Source organism: Uloborus diversus, chromosome 2 (genome assembly GCF_026930045.1).
Source record: "Uloborus diversus isolate 005 chromosome 2, Udiv.v.3.1, whole genome shotgun sequence".
NCBI lineage: Eukaryota > Metazoa > Arthropoda > Arachnida > Araneae > Uloboridae > Uloborus > Uloborus diversus.
In genome coordinates this window covers 149,382,706-149,409,160 of record NC_072732.1, presented here as the reverse complement: position 1 = coordinate 149,409,160, position 26,455 = coordinate 149,382,706, and the positions used below count along the sequence as shown (strand labels likewise).

Genomic DNA, 26,455 nt, shown 5'->3' with positions numbered 1-26,455 from the left:
CTGGTTGTTATTTCCTTCTCTTGTACTGTTTACCTTTCCTGTGTGTGTCCGGCGGTAAAACAAATAAATAAATAAATTCTTCGAAGGCTCATCGCGATATCATAAAACCGACCAACCGGTTGCTCTATGTTATTAATCGATTTAATATTGGCTGCCACCAACCGATCCAACCGGTTACTGGTAACCACGCACTTTAACTTCAAGCTTCCGGTCTGCGCCTCTCCGATCGCTGTTCTAGGTTCCTTTTAAATTTTCGTCTTTTTAAGTTTAAGCAACTTTTACAGCTTAAATTGTTTTCCAGATTTTTTAAAACTTTTAATCATTGAATATATAAGAGTTCCACCATGAGTTCTGATGTGAGTAATTTTAAATTTATTTGAAAACTTATTTCTGTATTCTGAATCTTATTTACTCGGTGAGGTTAAATGAAAATGGCGCTACGATGTCTCTTAGATGCTAGGATAAATATTTAAACGTTTTTAAATCTTTTATGTCCTGAATTTTGTTGAGTTCTAAAAATTGGTGATTGAAAGTTTTGTAGAAAAGTTCTTTAAAATATTGATTTTTGTAAAAAAAATACATTTCATGTTTTTTTTTTTGAAACGGAGCGGATATTATGTTTCAAAATAAAAATTTAAATTGCTAAGATGTACTGAATCGTTTCGGAAACAATTGATCGCAGCGTCGACCAGTTTTTGCCTTATGAACAGGAAAAATGCAGTCCCCCCCCCCTCAAAAATAACTTTTGTCAAAATATCAAATATAGAATTTGCATTAATGTACAGAAGCAATTTTTTCGATCGGCAGGTCAATAAGAATGCAATTCTATGAAAAGCAGTTTTAAGGTTTAAATTTGGTTTCTGGGTAAAAGTAAACATAATATTTTCTTGTGCGATTAAAAATATTTGGAAAGTTATTTTTCTATTCTCAAAACAAAATAGACCATTTATTAAGATGGGAAAATGTCAACTCTTAAAAGTGATTATCACTTTTAAGAGCTGAAAACATTCCATAATGATTGAAATTTTACACAAATGATATCTTAAAGTTGCATTAAAGAATTCGAGAAATGATAAGCAATAGGGGAGAGGGGGGCACCTTTTGAACAATTTTTTGTAAAATCAACATATTTCTTACTCAGATTATAATTATTAATGCTTAAATATTTTATGATAAAAAAGAATGCATTTCTTTATCATATAAATCAATATCAAAATGTTTACTGATAAATTAAATATGATACAAAGCTTGAATATTTGCAAGTATTTCTGTTCAAAGGTGCCCCATGTAGGGGCACCTTTGAACAAGCATGGGGCACCTTTAAACAAACAAAATCAAATTGTAATAATAGAGTGATTTTATCAAAAATCACATACCTTTAAGGATTAAAAAATAATAGGATTACAAAATAAATTAGAGCATTTTATTTAACTGAAATTAGAAATTTATAACTATTTAATTAATTTTATATGAATCAAAATTGACATCAAAGCAAAATGTTGTAACAGCACGTAAGGTCCCTCCAGAAATCTGTGGTTGTGGCAGTTTTTTTTACTATATCTTGGAAATTACTGTGCTGGTGTCTGATGCTTCAGGAAAGTAAAATTTATTGCTTTCCTTTTTGCGAAGAAACCTGACATTAAATTCAGTTTCGTCTTGCGATTGCTGTTCAATTTGACCAACGTAATGAAGAACGGTTCGTTTAGTTTGGAATTGAAGTATAATGACATCGTTGACATGTAAATTTTCTAGAACAAGAGCTTTTTCCTCTTCATCTGTATCCAAAATAATGTCTTCAAAATTGGATTTTTTTAATAAGACATAATCAAGTGCATTAGTTTCGAATAAAGAGGAGATCAATTCAGGTCCAGGTTTTGCCTGTTGAGGTAACGATTGTAAGTTATTTTTGCAATACTGTGTAGTTGCACTTTTGGTTTTCACAGACTTATAATTTGAAGGAAGGAATAAACTTATTGGTCGATAAGGTTTTACTGAAAATGAAGGATTATTTAATAAAAAAGTATTACTAATAGAATTGATTTTACAATAGTTAGGCAGCCATGGCATGTTTAAACATCTTGAAAAATAAGATCGTGTTTCTTTAATAATCAAAGCCGTTTTATCCAAAGGTTCATCTAATGCCTTCTCACTTTCTTCAGGCAACTTTTCAAATAAAAAAAGAAATATTCTTCTTAAATCAGTTTCATTTGAATATAAGAAAGTTTGATAGCCAATTTCTCCTTTGTAACCCATTTCTGTACATATTGTAGCTAATTCTGACCCTAGCCTGTATCTAGCCGACATATTAGGAGGAACATGGTGTGAAAGTTCTAAAGAGGGATTGACTAGTTTCAAACAACGAACAACACCTTCAATTGCATTTTCAGTGGTGAATTCTCGTAAGCTATTAATTTCGTCCAAATCACACCCGACCTGGCGAAGAGTATGTAAAACTATTTCATCAACTTCTTCCATTTTTTAAGCGGATAATTAAGAAATAGCAATGATCATGACAGGTTCCGTCAAAGGATGAAGAAATTATCAACAATTTGGGTGGGTGGATACTCGGTTGCAGGCAGTTAATCCTGCATTATCATTTATTACTCTTTGGTTGCGTTCGACGAGCTCGACTAGGAGCGACCGGTTAGTTAAACACGTGACAGCTAATGATCACGTGCTCCAATCAACTAATCAACAGCTGAAAATGGGAGCCGTTGAGATAACCAATAGATGATCAGGGGTCTGGCCAGAGGATATTTGGGTCCGTTAACGGACCCTTCACAAAAATCCGATCAATCAAAACGGCCTTTCACAAAATCCCGATCAAACAAAACGGACCTTTCACAAAATCCCGATCAAACAAAACGGACCCTTCACAAAATTCTGATCAACAAGATCGGATCTGTCACAAATTGTTTATTGAAAGAGCAAATCTGAAAGCAAAAAAAAAACGCATATTTTTGTGCATAAACCGATAATTTTTGGAACCTTTTTTTAAGTCAAATTAGAGGGATCAGCTTATACAAAATCGATTAATGATATGTTATCATAGGACTCTAAAATGCAATTTTAAAATAATTTTATAAAAAAATATTTCTTTTTACAAGCCGTTTTTATACTTTTGATGTCTTCACTTTGAGAATTGCAATCTCTTTGCATCCGCTATGGGAATCCGATTTTTCGAATTTTTGATGATTATTACGCTTTGTTAAGAAGTAAACAACTGAAATATCTTTTTATTTTTGTTAAAATCACGGAATTTATAAGTTTTAAACGAAATTCTGTGCTTTTTCAAGAGTGTCTTGGGTCAAAAAGTTGAATGCTGAACCCTATTCTGAATTTTATTTTATTTATTTATATTTTTGTTACAATTATTTTAAATACTGTACAGAAATATACAGTCGGACCTCTATATATCGAAGCATCAAATTGCCGGGAAAAAATTCGATATATAGAAATTTCGATATATAGAAACGATTTTATTTTATCCTAAAAATCTCCTAAAACATTAAAATTAAAGCTAATTTTCGTGTATGAAACCTAATTTCTAATTTATACGAGCATCGGATTAATTGAAAGTTAATTAAAAAAGTAACAGAAATTACATTTTTGCGCCTTCATACATCTTCATTCTTTGTCAACTCAACTTGATCCGCAACATTAAGGGATTTTCGTTTTAACAAATCGAGAGAAGAATAAAAAATTAATCTACTTAACTTGAATGATTTTTACTGCAGCTTAAACGACTAGGAACGATAATCAACAGACAAAAGGGATGACTTGAAACGGATTTTACAATGTTACTGGTTACAACTAAGATTATTTGAAATAAACTTGAAGGAATTTAAGAATTCTAGAACGAAACAACGACCTATCTACACACCCTTCAACCCCAGATTCCTTATGAGTTTCGTAGCAACCTTTAGTAAACATAATTTTCTCCCCTAACCTTTATTTTTCATGAGACAAACAGTCTAAAAAGGAAAAAAAATCTATGAATGTCTCGAAAAAAAGTTCGATATATAGAAATTTTTTCGATATGTAGAAAACAATTTTTCTATGTAATGAACATAGAAATTTGCTGGGATTTCGATATATAGAAAATTTCGATATGTGGAAGTTCGATATATGGAGGTTCGACTGTATCTAGTATAATTTAACATAATGCAGAATTGTAGATAAATATTGATACTTGAATGAGCGATGCCCACCCCCCCCTCCCCCCCCCCCCCCCCCCCGCCAAATATCAGAAAAAAAATCCAGAATGATTTTCTCGTCATAGAAGAGGAAAACACTCAGCTCTAAGTTTAATTGATGCAGTTTGTGCCATCTCTAAATTTTAAAATTTCGTTTTAACAAAAAAAAAAATTATTTATTTTTTTTGCGAAATTTTTTGATTTTTCACAAAATTAATTCATTTTTCACAAAATTATTTGATTTTTCACAAAAAACGGACCCTGTGAAAAATCCTGGACAGATCCCTGATGATAGAAGGCTGCAGTTTGTAACCGATTACTTACCGGTAGACTGGTGAGATTCGTCGAACACAATCAAAATTGACATCAAAGCATGAATCAAAATTGACATCAAAGCAAAATGTTGTAACAGCACGTAAGGTCCCTCCAGAAATCTGGTTGTGGCAGTTTTTTTTTACTATATCTTGGAAATTACTGTGCTGGTGTCTGATGCTTCAGGAAAGTAAAATTTATTGCTTTTCTTTTTGCGAAGAAACCTGACATTAAATTGAGTTTCGTCTTGCGATTGCTGTTCAATTTGACCAACGTAATGAAGAACGGTTCGTTTAGTTTGGAATTGAAGTATAATGAAATCGTTGACATGTAAATCTTCTAGAACAAGAGCTTTTTCCTCTTCATCTGTATCCAAAATAATGTCTTCAAAATTGGATTCTTTTAATAAGACATTTTCCTCTAATAGGAATAATGGCAATGTGCAAAATAAAAAACAAGAGTAGTAATTAAAAGTAGTGTTTATATATCAGTAGAACTTTAATATTATAAAACAGACTATTCAGTAATTTGTATGTCTTCATTTTCATAATTTTCTTATAAATCCAAAATAAAATAGTAATATTTAGGTACATTTATAACTCTTTTCTTCTAAGTTTCATTTGTTCAAAGGTGCCCCAACTTTTCTGTTCAAAGGTACCCCATTATATGGAATTAGGAATTAGAAAAAATTATTCAAGTAGGCTTAAGAATAATAACAAAACAAAACCTAAAAGTTAAAGCTAAAACTTATCTTTAAATATTGTAAAATCATTTGGAATTATAGAATTGCAGGTTTTTAACAAAAACCTTAAAACTTTATTTTGAAAAGTTTAGATTTCAGAGAGAAAAAAACAGATACCTTGCTCAGACAATAGTATGCATGCAAAATGATTAAACTTTGCTTACTTTGCTGCAGTGAAACAATAGTAATGTGCTGCCATATACATTAAAAATATAACATTTTTTTTAAAGATAATATTTAGTGTTCAAAGGTGCCCCCTTCTCCCCTACATACAATACTTTCCTCAAATATTTAACACTTAAACTCATTGCAATCTATTTATTAAATGTTAATAACAACTTGTTTTTTTTTTTTTTTTTTTTTTTTTTTTTTTTTTTTTTTTTTTTGTTGCATCAGCATAGTATAACAGTAAGCAAAAAGCAATTTTGTTACCGTATTTGTTGACACAAGATTCCTAAATTTTAATTTTAAAAAGGAAAAATAAAAGAAAAATCTTTGATTGTAGAACTACTTCCAGGAGTCAAGACATGTTTTATCATTGATAATTATGCTAATGTTTGCTTGCTATGAAAAAGTATTTAAACACTAAATGAACAGCATAAATTACTTTTTATCAAGGGCATATTTCAATAATTGGGAATCTGGCGCGATCGTCTCATTTTTGGTGTAAATAATTATATTTTATAACCCTGCTAATTTATAGTAACCTTATGTGAATAGATGTTTTTGATCTCTTTGTTTTGTTTTGCAAAGAAGAATACATCTCGTGCAGGCACTGGAGCCAAAAATTGATGCTAACGAAGAAAGATCCCCAGATGCCCAATTATCGAAATATCCCCTTTATCAATGCATTCAAAAGCTAGTTTAATGAGCAAAGTTGCATATTTTTCCCTTGAAAGAATTGTTTGGCACACATTTTACACCCTCTTATGCGAAAGTTTTTAATTCTCGGATATGTGGGAACTAAGCCTAATGTATTAGAAACCCTCTCTTGCTCTAACACCCTTAACTGACATAATGCTGTTCTGTTTAGAAATTTTCCAAAGTGCGTCGGTCACTCGTCTGGTCTGCTAATTCTATATTAGCTACCAGTTTGTTTCGCACTCTTGGCTTCCTTAAGAGGTTTTCCATCTCCAGCTCAGTCACTTTCCTATGCCGTGCTGATGAGTGCTAATAAGCACGAAACTGCAGTCCTCGGCTGGAAATGACTTAGCTGGCGGTGTATTTCATGTATTTCTGCTTTAGCCCAGGCTAATGGGCGGTAATTTACTGAATATACCTTAACATTTTGTTTGGAACTAGCATGAGTAGCACGAAATTGAAACCTATTGTCACCTTAAATTCAACCAGATCTATATTTTAAAGATCTGGATTTAAAGCATTTAGAAGTTGACTGGTACTCAAATTATAGATGTGCATGACAACCGGTATTGTGACAGATTGGCTTGTAACTCGAGGTAAAAAAAAGTTTGCTAGAAAAAAGGCATGTTATTTTCCTCTTGGACAAAGCAACTTTCCATTTAAAAGCAGGGTTGGCAAAAACCCGGGTTTTTTTAAAAAAGCCCATGGACCCAGGGTTTTTTGGGTTTTTTTAAATAAAACCCAAAAAAACCCAACTAAAGTTGGGTTTTTTAAAAGAAATGTGGGTTTTTTTTGTCTTTTTTTAGGGAAAATGTGGGGTACTTGTAGCATATTGTAGCATAAGTGTATGGACAAAGCGCAAAAATTATCTTCGGGTAAAAAGCTGGAAAACTAGTTAAAATTCAGAGTTTTATGGAGAAAAGTATAAAAGACGAAAAAACCCAAAAATGTTTAAGTTTCAGATTTTTTAATTTTCATTATTACCAATAGTTAAGGCAAAGTCGCTTCTCGGGTGATAAAATCTATTGTTCGTTTTTAATTACTAATTTTTTTTTTTTTTTGCATTTTACTTTATAGTATTTCATTTTTTTATGCAAAACTACTGTAGAACCTCAATTAGTTTAAATCCCTTTTTACTGAATTCTAGCTTAATCAAGACATTTCTTTGAATTTTATGTTGCCTGTTTTACTATTTCTGTAAACAGAGTAAGAAATATTAAACTTTTTCGTAAGATAATGAAAGTACTGTACATCCTATTCTGTTTTCTGTTCCTCTGTTTGTAAAACATGTTAATTTCTAAAACATATACCTTGTTTTTTCGAGATTTGTGACGTGTTTAATTTGCAGAAAATAATTCACATGAAAGCCTTTTAGCTAGAGTAGTTTCCTCTGTACAATCTAAAAATATTGAGAAAATCAGACGTGACAGGACTTAGTCAAGATAATTTGAGTTATTTATTGACCAGTTAAAGAAAAAAGTTAAATATATTTTATTTATTTAAAATCTTTGAAGTATTTTTTTAATGCCGTTAAGAGTTAAGAAATACTATTAAAGTTCAAAATTCATTTTCTATGTCCATTGTCTGTGGTGAAGAACAAATAAAAGAGAAGTTTAATTTGTGAAAGTATTTAAAATATTTTTTTTTAAACTTCTCAAAATTAAAAAAAAAAAAAAAAACCATTGGGTCCAATCCGACCAACCCTGAAATAACAGATAATCATGTTCTAAATGCTGCAGAATTATGAGCTGCTGCCGTTTTGCTTACATAAATGTGTTGCGATCTAAATGTTGCGGTCTAAACTTGTGTTTCTACCGTTATTTATGTAATGCTCAATGCATAACGTACTAATTGTGCAAAATACCAATGGGTCAAAGGAATTAACATTATAATAGCATTTTTTATTAAGGCTACAAGACAGAAAATCATTTATAATAATGAATAAATGTACAGAATTATCAGCGTCTCGATTATAACACAATTTGGACATCTCGGATATATATTTTTTTAAGAAAAATGATTTTTCTTCAAAGATACTGCATAAAAACATATGAAAACACTTTAAAGTGATTAAAATTTGATTTTGAGATTCTAAAAATACCTTTAAAACATATAAATCATATATTTAGTTCTCAAATAATAGCATTGTCCAGATCGTAACTTTTGGACATAAATCCAACTTCCTTTTTTTCTAAAATCCTTTACAAAATAAATGTCTTTACTTTTTTAATTTGTGGAAAATATCATCAAAAAATTTAGTTTGAGCATACCCTTAATTTTTTTTGAAACGTATGGAAGTAATTGAAATTTTTTTTTTTTTTTTGATGGTACATTTGCTCCGTTAACAATTTGAATGTCCAAAATTGTGCCTTTTAGCAAAGGAAACATTTTTTTGAGGGTATTTGAAGAGTTTTTTCCATAATTTATGTCAATTCTTGTCTCTATACAGTATTATAATTTAATTCAAAAATTTTCGAGTTAATTAAATTGAAAGTTATTTGGTGTTGAAGCTTCACAGTTGAGGTCTGTGTTTGCTCCCACAACCTTTTGAGAACTGCCCTATAACATCCATTTTGAAACAGCCCGAAAGGCTTTAAAGTGTCTAGTTAATGCAAAATTTATATTTTATATTGATAGTTTACTCTTAATTTGTCTTTATTTTATTTTTAAGGACTCAGTGTAATTTAAGTTAAAATAAAGGCATTTTCATGTTATTACAAAAGATTATATACATTCTATTTTGAAAAGATGAGACTTTTCCAAATGCAAATATTAACCTTGTTTTCCCCTCCTGTTTCTTATTTTAGCATGAAAGTGAACCTGAACAGTTCCGAAAGCTCTTTATTGGTGGTTTAAATTACAAAACAACTGAAGAATCTCTCAAATCCCATTTTGAAAAATGGGGAGAAATAGTAGATTGTGTAGTAATGCGAGATCCCCACACACGAAGATCTCGTGGCTTTGGCTTTGTAACCTTCAAGAGAGCCCATATGGTTGATGATGCTCAGGCAGCTAGGCCTCATGAAGTTGATGGACGTGAAGTAGAACCTAAGAGAGCTGTTCCAAGAGAGGTATTTGTTATTAGATAGAGTGGGTGATACATTTTATATATATACTAGCATTCCCGTACCCGGCATTGCTCGGGTAATGGAATTAGTAGGGGTTAACAGTGCTTGGTGCACCTAGTTTTGAAACCCTCCTATAATAATTACTTATTACCTATAATTTTTTCTAATTTTGGGAGGATCCTGGGGCCCCTGGACTCCTTATATATATGCCCTTGTCCTTAACCAATCTTTAACTGTTATTAACGATCCTTTTAAAGTATTGCCTATCTTTGCAAACACAGGCCATCCACATTTTATTGTTATGCCTATGTTTAAGCAAGAACTTCTTTGTATATAACATTTTTAGTTTTTTTTTTTTTTTTTCTGGTGCGAAAATTATTAAGTTGCTTGATGAACTGACTTTGGAGCAAGCTACATAAAATTGGCCATGTTTGAAAGAAAGTCTTCTCTTAAATCGATCCCTACTAATTTTAATGTCTGTGCTTGTGACTTATTAACGGTTATTGCAAAGCAAACTTTAACAGGAAACTGCACTCTTCTAAATTCAAAAGGATAATCCGTCTGTGATGATGTTCTTAAAAACTTCGTTTCTAGTTTTGGAAAAAATGAAAGCAAAAGGCAGAAACATTATTATTTGACTTGAGAAAAGCCTCAAAGAATCACGTGAGAAACAAAAACAATATTAACTTTAAAATTCGCTATCGACTAAAAGTTGAGATGAAGTACTGAATAATGATTTGAATGGAGGAAAGCCTCCGAAAATAAGAGATTTAAATTTCAACGACAGGTTTTAATTTCACAGAAATTAAGGGGTTTTAATTAATTTCTCCTGAACTAATTGATATTTCGAAAAATCCTTTCTTAGTGGATACTTTCGAAATCATGTGGACATGCTTGTCAAATTTCAAGTCTCCAATGGGGTGACTTACGAAGAACTCTGGACATGAAAAGGAGCCTAGGGAATGATGGTATAAATAACCAGTGGACTGGTAATAATCAACCCACTACTATGAACCAGAGGTCGAAATTAGCATCAGCTACTTAGGTGCCATTGGCAACCAATATTTTTTTCTTAGGTGCCGTTATGCTTTACTTGGTTGCAATTTGCAAATGCGTTCAATAACATGCTGAAATTTATACTAAACTATAATATGCATGAAAACAAGCTGATATATATGTACAATGCATTAAAATAATGCATTTTGAAATCACCTGCTAAGTTTATACAAATACCATAATTACTATTAACTTAATTTAGTGACAAAAAAAATCTAGATTTTAAAAGTATTAAAAATATTGACAAGATGCAAAAGGATTGCAATCTCGAACACGATACGCAATTTTTCACAAAGTACAAGTTTAGTGTTGGAATGATTTCGAAAATAAATTTATTCATTAAAAAGAAAAACAAACGCAGAAAATAAGTTGATCTGAAGTGACATGCGACTAATTGTCAAAAAATATTAATATATTTACAAGATGCAAAAGGATTGAAAGGTCAAAAGCGAGAATACACTTCCCGCAAAGCACGTGCTCATTGTCCGCATGTTTTGAAAAAAATAATATATTATAAATTAAAATAAAAAAGAAAATAAGCTAACCTAAAGGTAGCATATGTAAAAACAAATTCTAGATTTTAAAAGTATTAAAACATTGACAAGATGCAAAAGGATTGCAATCTCGAACACGATACACAATTTTCCACTAAGTAAAAACAAGTTCAGTGTTGGAATGATTTTGAAAATTTTTTATTCATTTAAAAGAAAAACAAACGCAGAAAATAAGTTAATCTGAGTGTCATGCGAGTAATTGTCAAAATATTAATATATTTACTTACAAGATGCAAAAGGATTGAAAGGTCCAAAACGAGAATAAATTTCTCACAAAGCACGTGCTCATTGTCCGCATGTTTTGAAAAAAATAATATATTATAAATTAAAATAAAAAAGAAAATAAGCTAACCTAAAGGTAGCATATGTAAAAATAACTTCTAGATTTTAAAAGTATTAAAACATTGACAAGATGCAAAAGGATTGCAATCTCGAACACGATACGCAATTTTCCACAAAGTAAAAGTTTAGTGTTGGAATGATTTCGAAAATAAATTTATTCATCAAAAAGAAAAACAAACGCAGAAAACAAGTTAATCTGAAGTGGCATGTGTCCAATTGCCAAATAATATTAATATATTTACAAGATTCAAAAGGATTGAAAGGTCAAAAGCGAAAATAAACTTCCCGCAAAGCACGTGTTCATTGTCCGCATGTATTGAAAAAATAATATGTTATAAATTAAAATAAAAAAGAAAAAAAAGCTAACCTAATCGTAGCATATGTAAAAATAACTTCTATATTTTAAAAGTATTATAATATCGACAAGATGCAAAAGGATTGCAATATCAAACACCGGAACTATTATTCCGAGAAGAACGTGTTCAGTATTGAAAATTGCATTTATGATGTGTTTTGAAAAACAATTAAGCGCAATTTAATAAATATCTTTAAAAATAATAATAAAAATAAAAAAAGCGAATGAACCGCCTGCATTAATCAACCAGAAAACTACTTCTTGTTTCGAATCTTGCAGTAGGACAACCATCGATGAATCCAGTATCTTCTTTTTTTTCCAAAATCTTTACAGGCTTTACATACCATCAGGTCTTCACCCTTTCTTTCCAACCACGGAAACTGCTTTTGCCACTTGATGAAAGTTGCAGCGTTGACACTTTTCCGTGTACATTTAGAAGTCGCATCTACTTCGTCATTATTTTTTTCTATTTCGACTTCATCGGCAATCCTTGGCCGTTTATTTCCGCTAGTATTTAGTGGCGTAAAATATGACTTTAAGTTACGTTTACTCATATTTTCAACAAATAAAAAATGATGGTAGCGATGATTAAAAAAAAAGAAAGAAAAAAAGATGAGCGAAATCCTGTGCGAAAAAAAGGAATCCTCGTGCTCGCCGTGCGTTCGTGTTACGATGGGGGGTTGAACGTGAAACATGAAAAAGATCAGACTATCTGCTCAAACAACCCTGAGATGAGTCCGGTTTTGGAGGGGTGGGGCGATCGGGGGTAAACAACACTAAGGGAACAAAGGGGAGAAAAGATTACTCCAGAAAGAGGAGGAATGGAGGGGTGTGCTTGCAATGACACTGGCTGCTACAGTTCGCGGGCGAAGGTGGGGGGGGGGGGGGAATTGTTCAAGGTTTTCCGATTGAATGCGATACTTCCAGGAAATTTTCCGCGATCGCAACGCACGCAGATGTTTTTGGAGATAAATCTTCCGAAAGTGAAAGCTTAGTAGGGGGGAAAGCTAGGCGTCACAGTGACGACTACGTTTCAAATCGCGGTCGTCAAAATGAAATTTACAGTTGCAAAATACGACTAACGACCGCTAATTTTGAGCGCTGCTATGAACTCAAATAACTTGCAGAATAAAACATTGGATACTCTTACTCTAACTCCCCAAGCGTTAATTGGAGAACTGGCTAACATGAGAAACCAGCCCCATTATGGGTAGTCTGTCAAACTTCAAAATCTGTTCATGGAACTGCAATGGCATCATGGATAGAAAGAAAACTAAAATTTCCGAACTCAATTTTTTCTTAAGCACTTATAATCCTGACATTCTATGTTTACAAGAAACTAAATTAAAAAATTCTGATTCTCTTTTCATCCCAAATTATCAAATTGTTAGGAATGACAGACTGACCAATAATGGGGGTGGTACCTCCATCCTCATCCACAAGGGTATCGATTTCAATGTTTCGTCTATTCCTACCAGTTCCTTCGAAGCTACGAATGTCACCATTAGTTTGGGTGACCTGAAAATTCTTATATCCTCAATTTATATCCCACCTGCAAATGCGCTTGTTATTGATGAAATCAAGAAAATTCTGGACTTTTCTGATAAATGTATTATGATGGGGGACTTCAATGCCAGACATAGTACTTGGAGTGCAGGTAGCAATAACAGGTCGGACAGATTAATTAAGAAACTTATTGAGTCAAGCTACAATTACACTCATTATGTCCCAAATCGAGCTACTAAATTTCACGCTAACAGAATCTGCTCAACCATTGATTTTGGCATTGGGTCTGGGATCATTTGGGATTTTGTTATTACCTCCCTTAGTGAACTTAGATCTGATCACAACCCAGTGATGCTTGAATTTAATATACAACATGACCTTTCCTTACAGCCCAAAGTGGTTAAATCAATTATCTGGCTCGAGTTCCAGTGTTCGCTAGAAGAACTTACCATTAATCCACCTCACATGAGAAATGTGCACGACATTAACTCAGCTATCTCATTCATAAATGATAAAATTAATGAAGCTAAAGAAAAGGCCACATTTGTCAAGCGTATTCATAAAAAAGCTCGTATTTTGCCTGACTATATTGTTCAGACCATCAAACTCAAAAGAAGCTATCACGCACTATGGAACTCTACTTTTTATCCCCCTTACAAAACTACCTTGAATTACTTGAATAATAAAGTTAAGAAACTCATAGCCGACTATAATAATGATAGGAAATGGAACAGTTATTTGCATTCTGTCTCTCAGGAGCACAATTCTATTTTTAAGGTAACAAGGCATTTCAACAAAAAAAAGTCTATCATCCCTCCCCTCCACGGCCAGAGTGAACTCACCTACACTGATGCTGAAAAAGCGGAAGCAATTGCTTGCTCCCTTGAAACCCAATTCACACACAGCATAAACAATTATAATGACAACTTCATTGATTTTGTGGAGGAGCAAAATTCTGCATATTTCGATAATGCTTTTTCCATTCCTCCTCCCAGGATATCTCCCTCAGAAGTAAAGGAAGTTATCAAAAATCTAAAGAACAAAAAATCCCCAGGGGAGGACAACGTTTCCAACCTGGTGATCAAAAACTTCCCTGATAATCTCATTCTGTATATTGTACAAATCTTTAACTTGTGCATCTTATTTAGCTACTTCCCAGATGTATGGAAAAATGCGATTGTGGCTCCCATTCACAGGTCTGGTTCCACCCCTAATTTTCCTCAGAACTATCGACCAATCAGCTTACTCTGCTCACTCTCAGAAATTTTTTGAAAAGATCCTTAACAAAAGGATTATTGCACACCTTGAAAGTAATAATCTTATTCCAGATTTTCAATTTGGTTTTCGATCGAAACACTCAACCCAACACCAATTACTCAGAGTTGTCAACTATATTTCCAAAGGCTTTCGTGATGGGGAGCGCACGATCGGATTGTTTCTCGACATTAGTAAAGCCTTCGACAAAGTTTGGCATGAAGGCTTGTACTTTAAACTTATCAAATTGAATTTCCCTGCACACATGATTAAGATAATTAAGTCTTATCTTACGAAAAGGACCTTCCAAGTTAGAGTAGGGAAGTCCCTCTCCTCGAAAAAACCTGTTCTTGCAGGTACCCCACAAGGCAGTTCCATTTCACCGACTCTGTATAATATCTATACGTATGATGTACCCACCCATCCATGCACGTTAATCTCTATGTTCGCCGATGATACTGCTATTTTGGCCACAAACTCTAACTCCATTGACGCTTACAACCAGATTAACGAGCACATTGACTCACTCCAGCGTTGGTTTACGTATTGGAGGTTTGATGTTAACACCGATAAGACTAAAGCCATTTTTTTTCCCAAAGGAAAATGCACTTCTGGAATTCCCCCCCCCCCCTAAGTTATATGGGGATACCATTCTTTACTCATACTCTGTCAAGTACCTGGGTATTACCCTCGACATCTCACTGCGCTTTCATACGCACGCATCAAATATTTTGAAGGACTCGCAGACCTCATTTATCACGAATTACCCACTTCTCAAAAATCCTTCTTTGTCACTGAACAATAAACGACTCATCTACCTATCCCTAATCCGACCCAAGCTTCTCTATGCTATTGAAATTTGGGGATGTGCCACTAAGACGCATATTCTTAAGCTTCAATTATTTCAGAATAGAGTACTTCGAGCTATGACTGATCTCCCTAATTTTGTCAGAAACAGCACATTTCATAAAGATCTTGCAATCGAACCAATTTCCACGTTTATTGTTACCTCTGCTACTAATTTCTTTACGAAATTATACCCTCATCAAAATCCTGAAATTGCAAATCAAATTGACTATATCTCCAACGATATTCAAAGATCAAATCCTAGTAACACAATGATACTGAACTATGCAACTATTAACTTCAGTCGCCGCACAGCGGCGCGACGATCGGGAGCGGCTTTCTCCTTCCTCCCGCCTTGACAAATGAGAGCATTTTCCCACTGCTGATTGCTCCAATGAGCGTTCTCCCCCCTTTAAGTTCTTAATTTGTTTATTATGATTATTGATACTGATGTTCTGGGCACTTTGTCGAATGTCTCTGCACTTTTCTTCTGGCTTTGCCTTCTCATGACGGTTTGTTTTCTTTAACATGGGCCTAACCCTTGCTATGATGATTCTTAAATATTAGACTGTACAGTTTAATATTATAAATCCTATCTTTGAAGTTCCTATCTGAGACCGGGTAAAAGAGGTATCCCCTCTACTCCTAATGACGCCCGCCGCCGCGCCATTCGAATGAAGTAAAATTTCAAGTCTGAGGCTTTAGCGGTATTGGCTGTGCGTTGATATATATATATAATGTTATCTCAGGACTTTGATTTTTATATATTAAGATTTTAAAAATGTATTTGTTTATTTCTTGACATTTTGGATTAATTTATGGATTTTATGCTATAAATAGCCGACAATTATTGATTTTTTCTTTTTGAGTAAGTGTGTAAACAAGCAGCAAAACTAGATAAAACCTGTGGTGACTGATTACAGACTATTTCTTAATAAAAAAATACTATAGTAATAATAATAATATAGAAGAATTTTCCTGGAAAAGTCGTGAATGCAGATTTGTACCTTATTTTTAGAAATATAAATCACAGATTTGACTGTGACAGGGATGAGATTTTTCCAGCTTTTGTCAGAATTCTGGCTCTTTGTGTTCATTCTTAAGTTTTCCTGCTTTTTTAAAAATCTTTTCTAAACTTAATAGCATTCATGTATTTCTTATAAATCTGAAAAGATTCCGGTTTTTCTTTTATTTTTGATCCCCATTTTTGTATTTTTCCATCTTTATCTTTAGCCATTGCCAAAAATGTCTTTTGGTTTATACACACAGTTGTTTCACATCGCATACTGAATTTATCTTGAATTAAAAAAAATTTAAAAATGTTTTAACATCAAACTTTATTGCAAAGCATACTTATGCTTTATATAACACAGTACAGTGAACCAAGGTTGACATGATTTAAATCAGTTGATTTTTTTGAAATCACCATTGATTTAAATCATTTTTTAGTTTGGAAAATGCAGAACAAATGATTGAAGTTTTAAAACCATTTGCTCATGCTATAGATAAAATTCAAAAAGAACTGTGATTCACCATTTGTTTAATGGAATTCTTGTATAGTTTTAAATGATTGATGAAATAAGTGCTAATTAAAAAAAACAAATAGCATGAAATTGAAAAAGTAGAAAGAAAAAGAAATTTTTCATGTTTATGCTATAGCTACATTATTTAATCTTAAATTTTTATCCATTAAAATATCATGATTGTTTTTCAGTGTATATTTAACTTTATTTTTCCCCTAATTTATTTTTAGCTTTAAAACTTTTTTGTGCTAAAATTATTTTTAGAATCTTGTTTCATGTTTTGATTGAATGTATTTGCTTTTTAGGATTCTGGTAAGCCTGAAGCTCAAATAACTGTTAAGAAATTATTTGTTGGAGCTTTAAAAGATGATGTAAAAGAAAATGATTTAAAAGATTACTTCAGTGCTTATGGAAATGTTGTAAATGTCAGCATTGTGACTGATAAAGCCACAGGAAAAGTAAGAGGATTTGCTTTTGTTGAGTTTGATGACTACGATCCTGTTGATAAAGTTGTGCGTAAGTATCATTAAATCTATTTATCATTTTTGTATTTCTTTTCTAATTGATTACTTTTAACAAATCTTGCAGATTAACTTCTTAAAATTCATATGTAAAGCATAGGTGTTCTACAGAATATCAAAGAAGTCTGCAGAATGCTGCTGTGATGAACGCTTTTGTTTCACATGTTCCTAGTAACACAAGGTGCTATTTGCCATAATTTGTTAGTCTAAGATCCCACTAAGTATGACCTACCCTCCTTAAGTTTCCTAAAATTGTTACTATAGACGAATAGTGAAAGTTGTAAATAAAACATGAAAGTAAGAATTTCTACATCTTTCATGTGAACTAATCAGTGTTAAAAATGTGCCTAAAAATAAGTAATACCTTCTTTGAGTTTCTGAAAATCGTTACCATAAATGAAGAGAAATAGATGAAATGAAACGCTTAAGTTCGGTTGCCTACCTTTTTCGGGTGACTAATCAATGTTTTCAGGGGATAAAAGTTTTTCAATGAGAGAAATAATTTATCCCTCATCGAATTTTCAGAAATTGTTGCCATAAATGAAGAGTAAAAGCTGCAAAGAAAAAGTTAAAGGTTGCCTACCTGTTGTGTGTGAACTAAAGGTGCCCAAATTTACCCTCATTGAGTTTCCAAAAATTGTTGTCGTAAATGAAGAGTAAAAGCTGCAAAGAAAACGTTTAAGTAAGGTTCCCTACCGGTTTTCGTTCCCTAACCAGGGTTGTCAAGGTCTAAAAGGTGCCCAAAAAATAAGTAATTTTTCTCTCGAGTTTCCACGTAAGTTATGTAAAGAAATGTAGCTAAAAATATTACAAAATCAGTGGTATAGGGTTGCCCAAGGAAAAGTGGTCCAATCATAGGGTTGCCGTTATTCAAAGTTTCAATATTGAAGCTTAACTGAAAATTTCTGTGACAACAAAGAATAGTTTGAATTTATTAATTCTGTCTCTAAATGTAAAGTTTTAATATGGGATAAAATATTTTTTTTTTTTTTTTTTGTAGTGAGGAAACATACTATCAATGGCAAAAAAGCTGAAGTTAAGAAAGCATTATCTCGACAAGAAATGGATAATATTAAAAGGAGCAAGGAGATGAAGTCTTTTGGACGAGGTGGAAGTGGAGGTAGATTCCTTTTCAAGTATTATGTTATGTTTCTTTCTAATATCTATATCATGATGATGATAATATTTTGTTTTGTCTTAAAATGATTTTTTGTATAAATTTAAAGTATGCAATTTGAGATTTTTATTCTGCTTAAAACATGGTATGACTAGTTGCACTTTAGTGGTGTTAATAGTTTTTTCGAATATTAATTTTATTTCTTTTTTTGTACTTAATATTATTCTTCCATATATACATTTCTTGTAATAATTATAATTATTTGATAAACATGATTGCGTTTATTAATGAATTCTAACATTGCCGCTCGATTGCGCGATCATGAGAAACAAGAAGAAAGAAGGATGGGGACAAAATTTCTTCAGATACGGCGCCCCGGAAGATACGCCACAGATATTAAGTTTCAACTTTAAAACACATATAAGCCGCGGCTTATCTATCTGAAATTCCGGTATTGAACTACAAAGGCATTTCTTACCATCCTTTGTTTTGGCAGTTGTCGCACCCCCCCCCCCCCCCAAAAAAAAAAAGTAAAGTAAAAGCGTTTGAAATTGAAGCTAATTGTTTCTATTGTATTTGTACTGCCAAATTCTGTGTTGACTTTGTTTTGAGTATTTACTCCATTTTCCCATGTATTTGACGTTTTGTTTTAAAACTTGCATTACATATTTGTTCAATTTATTAACATAATTAAAATCAAATTTTAGATGACATTTGTGTTTTGGTACTAAAACACTGAAATAGTACATATTTTATACATTAAATAAGTATTCTGATCCAGAAATGCTAGATAAATCCATACCAAATAACGTTGTTTGAAATCTCCCCTTTTTTTTCTCCCTTGAAACTCTTTTTTTATTTCATGAGGTTCGCAGATCTGGTATCAATCCATTCAAATAGTGTCTGAGATCATTCATTTTAGTGAGGTGAGATGTTGAAGTAACGCGCAATGTTTTCACCAAATTATTAGATTCAGAAATCATGATAATGCTTTTTTTCTCTGAATTTTATAAATAATTCAAATTGCATTTAAATATATTTGCATTGAAGATAATTCATTAAACAAATTCAACAACGATTTCAAGTATTTTTTATGAAAAGGAAGTATTTATTTTTTTTTAAATTTCTTCAAAGAATAAGTCAAGTTTTTACCCTTAGGATCCTTATTTGCATCCTCATGGTTCTTTAAATTCTTTGAATAACTTGAAATCACTCTGTCAAGTAGGATCCATCAGTTCTGGAAATTATTGCTTCTTATGTTATTTAAAGAATGGAATTTCATCAAAAAATTGACAAATTTAAGGAACTTTTCCATGACTCAATCAGTATGGCATTGATGCTTATGTCTGAATCTGGACACAAGTATGTTATGTTCGTGTGTCCTCTGAAAAACCTTCAGGCTCATCATCTTTGATCTAGAGTAAACCAACCAGTGAATAAACCAGGGCTGTGGAGTCGGAGTCGAAGAGTCGGAGTCGGATAGATTTTGGGGTAAAGGAGTCGGAGTCGGAGTTGTTCAAAAACATGCCGACTCCGACTCCGAGCTTCTTTTTCTATCCTTTTCACTGATTCTCCTTGCATTTTTTAAAAACTGATTACCAATTGGTTCGATTGCATGTATTAAAAGATAATAATGAGAAAATAACAGGCATTATGGCAATCAGCTAGCTTGAGTGTTTACCGAACTTTCTGTAGCCGTCCCCTAGTTTGCTTGCTTTTGAACTTAACTAATAGCAACTGTCAGCAAACGATTTTGTTGCCTAACATTTTCAAGTAATCACTTTCAAAAAAAAAAATAGAAATATAGTGTTTTGTTCGATCTCGGTTATAAAATAGTAAAAGAAATGTAAAAAAATTAGTAAGTCGAGGCCCGTAGCTAAGGTTGAAACGTTTAAGGGTGATCGGCAAATTCAAAAAAGTTATGGCGCGAAAGCACGAATCCAAAAGATCCGATGAAATAATCAAATGTTTTTTTTTCTTTATTAAGACTATTTCTATAAGCTTGGTTCTCACTAAAAAGTATGGAACAAAATAAGTGTAAATGATTTCTTGATTACAACACTCAATAATTGCAGTTAATCTTAAAATCTTCATATTAAGGTTAATTTTAAAGCAGCCAATAAAATTTAAATTAAAAATTTAGCGAAGAAGAAATATAGGTATAGTAAAAGCTATTCGTACAAATTTATATAACCCCGCATTTTGTGTAAAATTAGCTCCTGACGTATATGTGCCCTATTTTCGCTGAAATTTTATTGATGAAATATAATTTAAAATATATTCGTGAAAATTTTCAGAATTAAAATATTTCTATTTTTTTATAAACTCTGAAATTAACTTTTGGTGTCATCTACCAGATGGATGTCACCCGGAGCAACCACCCCCTCTCAAGAACTTGGATTTAGAAAAAAAAGCCTTTTTTCTCTCAAGTTACAGCTTTCAAAAATTGAAAGCACACGATTTGATCAATATCAATTTGTTAAACATTAAAGGGGGGCAAATTACAGATAATCCTTTTCAAATTTTTTAAAAGGGATTTTTAAGTTATCTCACTTTTTAACTCGTAACTATTGGAAAATTTGATTTTTAAATTGAATTTCTAACGTTGTATGCGTCTTGGGTTTACAATAAAAAACAAAATGCGAAATTTTCATAAAAAGGAATTAATATTTAAATCTCCGTTTAGAGGTTTCAACCCTTCCCCTGAAGGGAGAGAGGGAGTTGAAAAAATACAATTAAAAAAATAATAAAAGAAATCCGGAGTCGGAGTTGGAGTTGGAGTCGGGCATTTCAAAATCCAGGAGTCGGGGTCGGAGTCGGCCATTTTCCTTCCGACTCCGCAGCCCTGGAATAAACACTCCCCAACGAATGGACAATTTGTAATTTCTTGAATGAGGTCTCAAAAGTTTTTTCTAAGGAAACAAACCAGAGAATGCTGTGTAAGTCCACTGCTTGGGGGTGTGTATTTACTGAGTTAGTGTACTTGTTTTTCATTTAAAACCCCTAAAAAGCAGAACCATAATCATAACTCTTGGTTTTTGTTAATATTTACACATATCAATAAAAATGTATAAAATGTCATTTACCAAATACTACAGTTTTAATTGAAATAAGTTTCCAGACATGCCGATCGCTACGGATTATCCGTAGTTACTACGGAAAATTTTTTAAAAAGTAAGTTAACTACGAATTACGGAAAAGGCCCTTTTTTCTACGGAAAATTTTTGTGACATCAACAAACGCTAAATGCGATGAAAAAAAAAAAAATGGCGATCGCCAAAGCGAGCGAGTACTGACGATTATGGAAGTCTGCAGTCGCAGACAATGGGAGATGGAGAAATGGCGACGGTAGAAAGCAAAAGAATCCGGTTCTAACCGGAAATTCTCCCCACCACGTTGGGTGATATTAGTCAGCACAGCATGTTTAACTATCTTCTGTTTGGCTTGCAACAGATTTCTAGAATTCATGGACTCAGATTAAAAAGTTCAATTATTTCATCTTTTTTTTTCCTTTAAAGACTTTGCTTTAAATGTGTTTTAAAATAAGCTGTATATAAGTAACAGTCATCCTCATGTGAAAAAGGTATGTCATTTAAAAAATTTATATTAACTTTTGTTATTAGTTCTGTACATATGAGTAAATATTTTGAAAATTGCTTTAAGCTTTTCTGCCATAGCACACAAAATTATTTAAGTGGATTCATAGTATTTAATATTAGATTCATGAATGCTCTTGATACAAAAAGGAAATCATACTTGCATTAAGCAGTGAAGAAATTCAAATTATTATCCAGTGTGTATTTAATTCCATATTTCCTCTTATAATCTTGATGAACAAGTTTACTTGGTATAATACATATAACCTTTTAATTTTCGACGTCGCTATATGTTTGACTTTCGACTTTTGTGTTAGCGTTTGTCGGGCATTGTTAACTACTGATAAGCACTGAAAACTACTGAAAATTTTTTAAACTTCTACTGAAAGCTTGAATAAGAGAATGGCATCTCTGAGTTTCTAAAAATTGAGGAATAATAACATTCATTTCCTGGCCAGATTACGTTTTGTGCCTCTAAAATGCTGTTCAGGCTATATGATTTTTGGAATAAGTGTGTTGGATCATTGGTTTTACTTAATAAGGCTTAAAGCAGAATACTTTGATGTTCTGCAACGTAAAATCATTTGTCTAAAATTGTTCTGCTAGTACTTCTAGCATTGTACACATAGAAACGTTTTAAAATTAGTTGATCATGAAAATTGAAAACTGTAAAATCCTCAAAACTTGGAACAGGCTGTAAAACCTAAACCGTGTAAGATTCTCCCAATTAAATGAATAGAAAAAGGAAACATGTAAAATTTTATAAAAATCCTAGTCTGGGTGTCAAACCACTTTTTTTCTTCATAGTATGAGCAGGCAGTAAAAATAATGTTAATAAATAAATGAATTAGTAAAATAATATAGTAAATGAGTCAAGTTACAGCAGCATATAATAAAATGCCTAAAACTTTCAAAATAATTAAAATATGATCAGGATGTAAAGAGATTGAAATCTTGAGCAAGGCATGCAGTTTTCGACAAGACATGTTTCAATGTTGGCATGTTTCCGAAACATTGTGGTAGATGAAGATCGATTGGGGAAAAATAAGGAAAAGGGAACCAAAAAGAGAAAAAAAAAATCAGTCTGTTCAGATTTATGAGAAATGTAGGATCGCTCTGAGGTCTGAAACAAGAAGTAAAACTTAACATAACAAACATAAAAATCTATAATTCTAGTTTAAGCCGGAAAAGTCTTATTGCATATGCCGATTAAGGGCATAAAGCAGGTGCAGGCAGTCAAAGATGATTTACTGCAAACATCTGTAGAATTTATGCAAATATTTTGAATGTTGCACAAATTTTGCAGATTTGTTCCAGTTCAAAGTAAAAGTTTCCGCATAAAGTTCCGACATTTTACACAAACTTTCAGCCAAATAAGTGAAGAGTGCAAGAATTTCAGATTTTCTTCTATTTTGAAGAAATCTGCCGAATTATGTCTTTAGTTAGAAGATATTTGTAGAATTTCTGCAGTTTATGCAGAAATTCTACAGATTTTTCTGTTATTTCTGCAGAAAATTTGTCTGAGATTTCTTCTCTTATTTGAACAGAATTGTTCTGCAGCTCAGGCATCTGTTCTGCTATGTACGTCACATATGCATAGCAACCATTTTGCAATGGGTAAATAGAATAAGTCAACAAAAAATATCAGTACAAATTAATGTAACAACTGTCAACAGTTGTTTCAAGACTAGTAATAGCAAGCTTCTTCATTGGAGCCTGAAAAGAAAAATGGTTTACAAAGCCTAAAACTTTTTTAACTGCTTTTTTATGCATTTTGTAATGCATTACACATTTTTTTCAGGAAGTTATGGTGGTGGCGGCTATGGTGGAGATGGCTATGGATATGGTGGCCCAAGTGCCTGGGGTGATGGAGGTGGATATGGTAACGGCTATGGTGATTCTGGCTATGGATCAGGTAAATACAACAGTTAAATATTTTGGTTATAGTTTACTTTGATTGCTTATTTAAAAGTATAAAATATTAGTTAATTGTTTAATGTCCCCCCTTTTTTTGAGGTTTTATAAAAATAATTTTAATTTTTTTTTTTTTAGGTGGAGGTGGTGGTTGGGGAGGAGATTATGGATCAAGCTATGGAGGTGGCCCTGTAAGAGGTGGAGGGTATTCTCAGAGAAGTCAAGGTCCGTATGGAGGTAATACTTTATTTTAGGAAGTAGATTTTAAAAAATTGTATCATTTTCCTCTTGAGCAAACTTTTGTCTGTAGACTATGTTGGGTAGAAAACTTAAAAATCTGATACTAACATATCAAAGCATTAATTTTTTTAAAATTTCTACTTGCAAAAGCATATCAATTAAAGGATGGGGGAGGCTTGAGTTTAATCTGTACTTAACTTGAATGTTTGTTACTTATTTTTATTGGGGTCGAAAAAAAAAAAAAAAAAGAAGTTACTTACAAATTTGAGATAATTAAAATGATTGCATTACTAATGTAGTGAAATTGAGTAGTGGAAAAATTTCCTTCCCCCTAAATAAAGTCTGCATTGTGATATTTATGAAGTATTTGATTCTCAATTAAATTTTTGTTTTGTAAAATTGTAATGTTGTATTTCAATATTTTTTATTTTTTATTATTTTTTACAGGTGGGGGTTATTCTAGTGGGAGAAGTAGTGGTGGATATGGTGGTTACGGACGATAACTTGATTCCTTCAGTCTTGGGTAAGCTATAGTTTAATAAAGTCCTGCATTTTAATCCTTTATGACTAAATTTCTTCAGCTGTTAATCAGTATGCTTCAGCTATTATGGTCCACTTACCCTCAAAAGCTAAACACTCATCAATAAAGTCTAAATAAGAATGTCAAGTATGATCTAAATAAGAATGAAAAGTATGTAAGTATTTTATTAGTAGTATAATAGTAAATACAAGAGGTTTAAAATAAAATCTAAGATTATGCACAAAATTCCAAGTTTCATGTTTATGCATAAAATAGGGATAATTTAATCCCTATTTTTAATTATTGAGTAATCATATTAAGTTAGTGAATTTGTAAAATTCATGCACCTGATTGTTAAAAAAGATATGCTCTTTTGAGACCTAGTTTAAAAATAGGATCATTCCAAAAAAAAAATTTATACTCCATACTTTCCTAGTACTATATTAAGATATAAACTTTTTAAAAAATAATTTCAAATGTTTTATCAGAAAGATTAATTGTTGAATAATCATTATTGCTTGTAGTTATTCTTCTAGTATGACCTCTTCTAATTGCAAAGAGTCTCTCTTAAAACGTATTAAGTAACTACAAGGTCATTTTTATTATATAAGCATTGGTAATCAACTCCATTTTAGGGTTTTTGACCACCTCTTCACAACCATTAAGTTATTGAGTGGTCAAGGTTCTACAATTTAAGTCCCAAGCAATTTTATTTAAAATTTTAATATATAAGTATTGCATCAAGATTATCAAGGATACAGATAATTGAAGTATCTGAAAAAGGAGAACTCCATTTTAGCTCTTTTAATATCCATAAATGCAGTGATATTTACAATTTTGTTAATATTATACTGGCAATTTCATTTTTTACAATTTTATTTAACATTTAAAAAATTTTCTAGCTTGTTCTGTGATATAATTTTATATACCTGTATTTTGATTTAAATAAAGAAGTTTTCTTTTCAGAATTTGTGTTCTCTTTCAATATTGTGTGCTGTGTTATTGTGAAAAATTGTAAAGCTTACAATTTTTCTTAAGTCTCGATAATAGCTTAACAAATTTGCATTGCGTTCATTACTCCTAATTCTTATCACATTGCATGATTTATCCAGGATTTAAAACTGAATATTACTTTAAATCTGTAGTAATGAGGAAATTTAACATTCGTTATATATTATCGAGGCTAAATTCAGTTTCTAAAAATTTTGATTAGTTAATGTGCATTTTTTTTTTCCTTTTAAGCATGCATATTTTCACTATATTTAGGTATCTAATGTATTCATTTGTATGTGGTAATTTCATTATAATCTCGTTCAGTGCTTATCAACTTTTTAATTTTCAAAGATACTATATTGAATTTCTTGCATTTTGATCTAGGGATGTTTTAAACTGTCATAGCCAGCTCCCGCAGTATAAGCCAATACACACTAGGTGATAGCTGTTAGAAGACAGGTCGTGAAAGAATTGAAGTGATAGTTTGAGGAGCACAGGATTGAGGCATCAGCTAGGTCAGCTTTAGCTCATCAGTACCAGATGCAGAGAGAAAGAAAAAGGAGTGAATTAGCTACAGCTGCGGTTTTTTTCATTGTAATCTTCTTTTACATTCCAAATTAAGTTTGCCAGGCTAACTAAATCTTAAATCCCCAAGGCTGAATCATAATGCTTTTACATATTCTCCGCAAATATTTTAAAGTCATTTGTGTAAGATAAAACTGAATGTTCATCTGTGACTATTTTCAATGTTAGCACTATCAACAATACACTTATTACACTTTTCATAAATAAAGAGGTTTTTAGACGATATAAATTTGATCCCTTTTGTTTTCAGGTTAAGGTTAGTATTATTTCTTGCAGATCAGTTTTTTTTTATTCCAGTCTGATGTATTATGTTCAGATATTAATTTTGCTATGAATTAAAAAAAGCAAAAAAGT

General features: G+C 32.0%; 1 protein-coding gene across 3 annotated transcripts; it reads left to right on the top strand.

Moving 5' to 3' along the window:
* The first annotated feature begins 198 nt into the window (after positions 1–198).
* On the top strand, positions 199–26,065 carry LOC129216072 (heterogeneous nuclear ribonucleoprotein A1, A2/B1 homolog). 3 transcript variants are annotated; one of them, XM_054850218.1, is made up of 8 exons: positions 199–356; positions 8,919–9,182; positions 16,921–17,131; positions 18,137–18,256; positions 23,651–23,764; positions 23,902–23,988; positions 24,451–24,526; positions 25,901–26,065. In XM_054850218.1, exons 1-7 carry the CDS (start codon positions 345–347, stop codon positions 24,504–24,506), a joined length of 864 nt encoding a protein of 287 aa, XP_054706193.1. In that variant the 5' UTR covers positions 199–344; the 3' UTR covers positions 24,507–24,526; positions 25,901–26,065. The 3 variants fall into 3 exon arrangements, with proteins under 3 accessions (XP_054706193.1, XP_054706192.1, XP_054706194.1); XM_054850217.1 differs by having other exon boundaries at positions 23,902–24,000; XM_054850219.1 differs by lacking the exon at positions 23,902–23,988.
* The last annotated feature ends 390 nt before the right edge of the window (positions 26,066–26,455 follow it).